The following is a 7306-nucleotide window of genomic DNA, read 5'->3' as shown; positions in this document are numbered from 1 at the left end:
AACAGATAAGAAAAGCACAATGTAGATAGTTAAGTGGGTATGCAGTTCTCAGAATAGGCCTGAGCTTGTTTAGTCTTTGATTTGAAGAGTGCTTCGAGAGAGTCCAGGGGTTCCTTGAGGCCTCCGGTGGGGACGTGAGTTCCAGAGTCCGGGGGCAGAGCAGCTGAAAGCCTGCTCCCCACACTGGTGACGAGGTGCTGGGGCAGGCGAACCAGAGAGGTGGACCAGAGGAGGCAGCGGATCCTGAGGGAACGGGACAGCCGGGGTGGCAATCGCTGGAGGAGTTCGGAGCAGATAAAGGAGCGGGAAAGGTCTGTGGATCGGCCCCTTGAACGTCAAACCAGGAAAGCGATTTTTGGAAGTCAATGGGGCGGCCAGATTTTGACCCGGACCCAGTGGAGTTGGCTCGCAGAACCAGGGGGTGATGTGGTGGATGGAGGGGGTTCCTGGAGACTGATCGCGAGCTGCAGACGTTCTGAAGCCCAGTTTGAAGTTTATGGAGTATTTGTGGGGTAGACCGAGAGAAGCAGAGTTGCAGTAGTCGATGCGGGGGTGACAGGCTGTGTACAAGAATCGGCCAGTGGAGTGGGGACAAGGCGAAGGCGGTGCGGAGGCCCGACTTAATATTACACAGTGACGGCTGGTTGGTGATTTTGGGTGGCGTGGGCTAACCAATGCATCTACACTATCCATACTTCGACCAGCAGCAGCAACCCAGCAGCAATCCAACATCAAATACAGGGCAAACACAACATTCGTATACTCTTGTTATAGCAAAGTGGCTCTATGGCAACACCTGGGCGAAGACACTACCCCAAAAGACATAGGCCTGATGCCAAAAAACAATCTTCCTCTCTCCCCTCACGTCTCTCTTTCTCTTTCCTCTCTCTCTCTCCGTCTCTCTCTTCTCTCGTCCACTCTCTCCTCTCTCCTCTCTCTGTATCACATCAGGACATGCAATTGCGCTCAGCAACCAATCCATTATAGGAAAAGTACCCAGGCCAAGCCAATTTTGCAAAAACCCATGTACCAGAAATTAAAAACTATTTACAAAAACGCAAAGCAAAAGCTGAACTGTCCATAACATCAAAACATTCTGTAGAAAAGAGAGTCGTGATCCATGAGTTGGGCCATACGCTTATGTTAAAAAGCAGCTCACCATCGACGGCCTTTCTGTGACGCCAAACAGGTTACAGTCACCATGACATCCATAAACAAGCCCCGCCTGATTTTTGATAAAAGTCCCGCTCCAATGGAGCAGCCATAGCCAGCGTTGAGCCCTGTCCTGTCCCATTTGGTAAGGCGTTCTTAAGAAATGATTTGATCCTCCTTCTCTTTGCTGTGTCCTGCTCCTAAAATTATTGGAATAATCTGCCCTCCTGGCACCGTGTCAACGGCCTCCTTCTCTTTGTCTGCTTTTATAAATCCCTTCTTCAAAACCCATCCTTCTGCTCCCGTGGCCTTTTGACCACCCTAAGTAACGATGTGGACCCTTTATTTCACTTGATTTAATTTCTTAGTTTGATTTTGGCTTTTTATGCGGTGGCCTATTATTTTTACTGCATGTTTTACAATGTCTTTTTATTTATTGTTGTATTTTATATGTTAATCTTTGCGAGTATCTATCTAACTCTGTGAATTAAGGGTTGATTTTGATCAAACTTGATCCGGCTTCTTCACACCAAGTGAGTAAAATGTTTAATGTCAGAGATCGATATCAGTCACATCAGTTGGTTGCTGTAATTTTTGCTGCAATGTTTTCTTTCAGTTCTGTTCTGCTCTTTGTCCTCAGACAGTAAAACAGAAAACTTGAAAATACAATTTATACAAATTCAGAATTGTCAAGATAAAATCTAAAATCTGCTAGTACAACTATCTGTGATTGATCTTCTAGACAGAAAAATATTTTTTATGAATTTATTAAAAAAGAAAATATATATATATAGTATGTTTTAATTTTTTATTGTTTCTGGTATAATGCTAAGTAAACATGAAAAAAATAATTTGTAATCAGAACTTACTAAATAAATACAAAAGGTGTGTGCTGTGTTCACATGACAAGTTATTCAGACATTTACTTTTTATTTTTAACTATATTTTGTTTGTTAAGAAATAATGAAACAGAAACGCAGTAACTGACAGTAAAATCAGGCAGAAGATAAAGTTTATTGTTCCCACACAGAGAGACTGAAGACTCAGCAAAAGGAAGTGCAACAGATTCATGTATAGATAAGAAACAAATCCAAAATAAATTATGAGCATCTGCAGTATACAGCATGCAGCAGGAAGAAAAAAACAAATTGGTTTCACAGTTCATATAGTGAAGAATATACAAACTTAATTGAGGCATATATGAAGTGATGATTTAAGGAGGTTTTTAAAATTGTATTTTAACAAAAATTGAACAGTTCTTCTTTGCAGAATTAAATTGATCTTAAGTATTTTTGGGTGTCTTTACTGGCAGAAAGTGAAAGGAGAAAGAGAGTCCTCCTAGTTAGAGTAAGAAAATAAATAATTTTTAGGTTTAACTCAGAAACTCAGCTTATCTGCTTCATCAGGACTGTGTGGGTATGGTTTGATCAGATTTGATTGCCAGTAACCAAACAATCTACTAAATCTTGACAGATTCTGATTCAAATGTTGCTAAATTCTGATTTGGGTAAATGTAGTTGATATTACACCCACAAAAAGTACAGAACATGAGCAGAAACGTTGACACAAGACTCCATAAGCTATAGAAACAGATTCTTTAAAACCCTTTGGAAATGTTTTTTATATTGTTTTTTGGGGATTTTTCTTTATTAGATAGAACAGCTTAGGACAGACAGGAAAGGCGGTAGAGAGAGGTGATGACACACAGCAAAAAGCCACAGGTCGGATTTGAAGTAAGGGCCGCTGCAGCAAGGCCTTTGTACATGGGGCGCTAGTTCTACCAGGAAATGTTGTTTTTGCTGACCTCCACTGCTAGTTTTGCTGTAGGATGTACAGGTGTACTCCAGGACACTGTGACATCACTATAATTAGGTAACACCTTGTGAACTTATTTATGGTGCACCTCAAGGTTCACTTCTGGGACCAATTCTTTTTACATGCCTCCCTGTTAATCACATAATTAGTCCGACAAGTTAGTAAACTTTTATGCAGACGATACACAATTATATCGTCCTGTCAACCCCAGTTTGGTTACCTTTAATGACTGCTTTGAGATAACTGTTGGATATGTTGTTATATTTTTTAACCTAACATGGACAAGTATGATATATTTTGAAATTTGAGAGTAATTTATTTAAACCAAATACAGGAGGGTTTTTCAGTATTGGTAAGTTAATAATAAAACCAAATGTTTTACGTCCTAACAAAGTTATTCATGGCTTCATTTGATCCCCTCTTTATCTCTAACTCTCTACATTAAAAAAGCACAAAATAATCTTCTTGCTCCAAAATCTCATAGTTCCAGCTTTCAACTGGAACACATTACACCAACTTAAGCATTCATTCATTTGCTTCCCATTGCTTCAAGAATACACTAAAAGGTTCTATTAATCAGCATAAAAAGGTCTTCTCACAGTTCACAGAGTCTGGATTGGCTGCCATGCGTAACTGTGCATTACTGTAATAGCTCTTAAACTGTGGAATTAACTGCTGAAGCGCTCCTCTGTGTGCATTTTGTTGTTAGCAGCATAGTTCTATGATATTCATGTTCCCCTCAAGATTAATTATAATAACTTTTCATCAGCGCCAAATTTCAATGTGTCCAATATTTTTTTTTAGAAATAACGACTCCCATCAGCCTGGGCTGTACCTTGTGTTTAGTGGTCCACTGTTAGCATGATAATATACTAAACTAAGAAGGTAAACATGGTAAAAAATATACTTGTTAAACATGAACATGTTATTGTCATTGTGAGCATGTTAGCATGTTGATGTTAGCATTTAGTTTAAAGCAGGGCACAGAGCTGCTAGCATGGCTGTAGACCAGAGCATTTGAGCGGATTGAAGGATTTTGGATGGATTTTTATTCCCATCCTCCTGCAGTTTAGCTCCGGTATACGTATGTCTACCTCTGCTACCACTGCACGTCTCCAGGATTATTTCCAGCTTCACAGTCACTGTCGATTCATGTGGGAGCGCAAGTCTGGCTGTTTGTAGGAGATACATATTTCTCTGCGCCAGTTAACAAGAAATGTAGCTCTTTTATATCACATGAACCCGCGTTATCTGGGATTGCACAGCATTTTTATCTCTTTTTAAAAGACAAATTACTGCAGGAGAGACACTTTTCTAAAATATTTTCTATCCAACGCGTGTTAAGAACACAGTGAAGGCTGTTTAATGTCAGTCAAACGGCACACTTGTAGGTCAGGTGCAGGTTAACCTGTCACCCTCCTTGCTACGCTAAGTGCAACGACTCAAAGTCACGAGCTCTTGCAGATTCAGGCAGAATATGACGGAAAGTACCACAAAGAAAGCAAGATGCAGCTACGGGAGCTGTGAAACCTGATTTATTCAGCGTGGGTGTTTGAAAGTTGCTTTCAAACAAAATATATTTTGGTCCCTCACAAGCTAAAAACCTAATCTGTAATCTGCATCTATTGTGAGCTACTAAATCAACAGAAGACAAAGAATAGTGATGTTACGAGCTAATGAGCAGAATAGAAATATGTATATATTTGACCTATTTCACCTCTCAGCATTGGTAATAAACAAACACTTGCACATGGCCATACCTCCTTCCCTAGAGGTCTTCATTAAAGCTTCATTATTGTCACACACAGTGAATTATTCAGATCTCACAGAAACATTTTCTCAAAATTCACTTTAAGTTGAAAATAAAGTGGGTGTCGTGCTGTTTTTACTATCTGCCAGTCAGAGATGGTTATCAGTGAAGAAATCGTGTCATTGACAAACTGTCGATGGGCTTCAGAGTTAACAGGAATCTCCCATCTTGTGTCACCGTCCTGTTATCAGCTCAGAGATCTGCTCTTATCAGATCTGAGGTCTGTCATAGATCACCATAAATACACCTGATCTCAGAGCAGTTGCACTCACAGAAGCTGGACCGGACCTGGCGCGAAGACACCATGAAGCTGAGACACAGCGTCTGCGCTCTGCTGGTGAGCATCAACTTTATTAACAAATGCGAGCCACTGGCGGCTGAATAAAATCAGAAAATATATTTTCTGAAACGAAATATGAATTCACTCTGATTATTAGGCTACGTCTGAATATCGACTGATGAAATAACTGATATGATAAACGGCACAAATGAATCGTTGCAGCCATCTTTAATTCAACCTCACTACGTTATCCATGTTTATATCTACATATAGAATATACATTTAAAGACGGTTAGAGAGATATTTAGTGGGAAAATTTACACAAAGTAAATTGAAATAAATAAATAAAGTTATGGAGTTATACAGTGGACCTATTACTACCTATTATTATTATTTTTATGAGTTGTGTTAATATAATAATGTTGGTAATAACGTCAACTTAATATTGTGTGAAATTTAAACATAAAAAAAATTTCTCAGTGAATTGGTTTAAAACAAAAGTCAAGTTGTAATTACTTAATGAATTTGCTTGATGACTTTATTTATCTGTGGCCCAACTCTAACCGCCGAATCACCGCTCTGAGCTCCACCGTTCATAAGAAGTTATACACCACAATGGCTCTGGGTGTTACACTTGAATATGTTCTAATATTTGATAATTGTTAATGCTGCATTAATATCCAATGAGCTAACTGAGGTTGAGCTAATTTTACTCATTTTATATTTTGTCATAATTTACTGCGTAACAGTTCATTGTGATATATTTCACTGCTGCGGCTCCTCTTTGTTCCTTTCTGCCAGCGAGGCCTCGCAGCATAAATTGCAAATACTTATCGGATTAAGTTCTGCTCGCTCACACAGAGAAAAAAACTGGGTCCGTATCTGAGATTGTGTTTTCTCTTGTTTTCCCATTCGTGTCCATTAAAGCTGATTAAAAGATGCTGAGAAAACCAATTGAACATGCTCAGTAGAGACTTCCTGTTTCATCAGGAGTCATTAATAACACAAATCTGCAATAGTAACAACAAAGTACAATATTTACCTCTGTATAAAGTAGAATAAAGTTAAAGTTTAATGTCTCCTCTCCTCAGGTATTTTGCAGTGCACTGTGGGTCGTCTCCTCCTCCGAGGTTAAACCGCCTCCTGTCTGTGACTCCCTGCTGGCGTTCACCTCGGACGTCTCCTCGTCGTCTGAAGGAAACGGGAACATCCACAGCAGATCTCTGTCTGCGTGGAGCTGGAGGTCAGTGTGAGTGAATGAGTGAGTGAGTGAGTGAATGAATGAATGGACATTTAAATGTTATATATATAAATTAAATAAGAAATTCACTGCCATGAGATATTGCACTAGTATCTTAGACCATTGACAAAACCAGTAATTTTACCTCGCAGATAATCATTAAAACACAATAGAAGGAAAAACTCACCAAATAAATCCTTAATTCACCGACGGAGATGGTAAATGCTATATTAATGTTTGAATCTCATATTTCTGCTCTTATTTAAACTGAATATCTTCAGGGAATCTTGGTTTCTTAATTTCTTTGACTAAAACTGATTATAAAAAATCTAAAATCTAATCTAAAACAGGAAGTGACCTAAAGATGAAACAATATAAACAGAACATAAATAAATTAAATCAACAAATTAACTTTTTTGTTTCTTTATAATCTTTTTTTTTTTTTTTTAAATCTCACCAGTTATTTACCAACAGCGGGGACAGCGGCCATGTTCCTCTCACTTTTATTGTCTTATTTTAAACCGCTGAGTCTGCTGCTGTTGTCTGTTCAGGTCGACCACGGTGAAGAACCGGATCCCATCCACCCTCTGGGAGGCCGAGTGCAGCAGCAGCTTCTGTTCCAGTCCCAACAGACAGACAGACGGACACAACCTGAACTCGGTCCCCATCTACCAGAACGTCCTGGTCCTGAACCGGCAGGACAGGGGGCGCTGCTACACCGCGTCGTACGTCTCGGTGGCTGTAGGCTGTACCTGCGTCTGGGCCAAAACCCGAGTCTGAGCCGCATCGACCTGAAGCACCAGAACCAGAACCACCAGAACCAGAACCAAAATCTGGAATTCAATCTGTAATCTGTAATCTGTGTGCTGTATGGACTATTTGTGTTTAAATTAAAACATACAATGTAAAGAGACATTATTTTTATTAATAAAAGACATTAAAGTACAACTAGACTGTTTAAACTGGTGGACTTTGTCTGTCCTCTGTACGGTGGCCATTTTAGGACATC

The 7306-nt window shown here is 39.5% G+C and overlaps 1 protein-coding gene across 1 annotated transcript; it reads left to right on the top strand.

Moving 5' to 3' along the window:
- Positions 1–5081: 5081 nt before the first annotated feature.
- Positions 5082–7290, top strand: il17a/f2 (interleukin 17a/f2). The gene is made up of 3 exons (XM_035651951.1): positions 5082–5114; positions 6149–6300; positions 6849–7290. The coding sequence occupies exons 1-3, from the start codon at positions 5082–5084 to the stop codon at positions 7075–7077; spliced, it is 414 nt and encodes a 137-aa protein (XP_035507844.1). The 3' UTR covers positions 7078–7290.
- The last annotated feature ends 16 nt before the right edge of the window (positions 7291–7306 follow it).

Source organism: Morone saxatilis, unplaced genomic scaffold, assembly GCF_004916995.1.
Source record: "Morone saxatilis isolate NCDOM2014 unplaced genomic scaffold, NCSU_SB_2.0 Contig11, whole genome shotgun sequence".
Classification (NCBI taxonomy): Eukaryota; Metazoa; Chordata; class Actinopteri; family Moronidae; genus Morone; species Morone saxatilis.
Note: the sequence above shows the minus strand (reverse complement) of the source record. Positions and strands in the feature narration are given on the sequence as shown.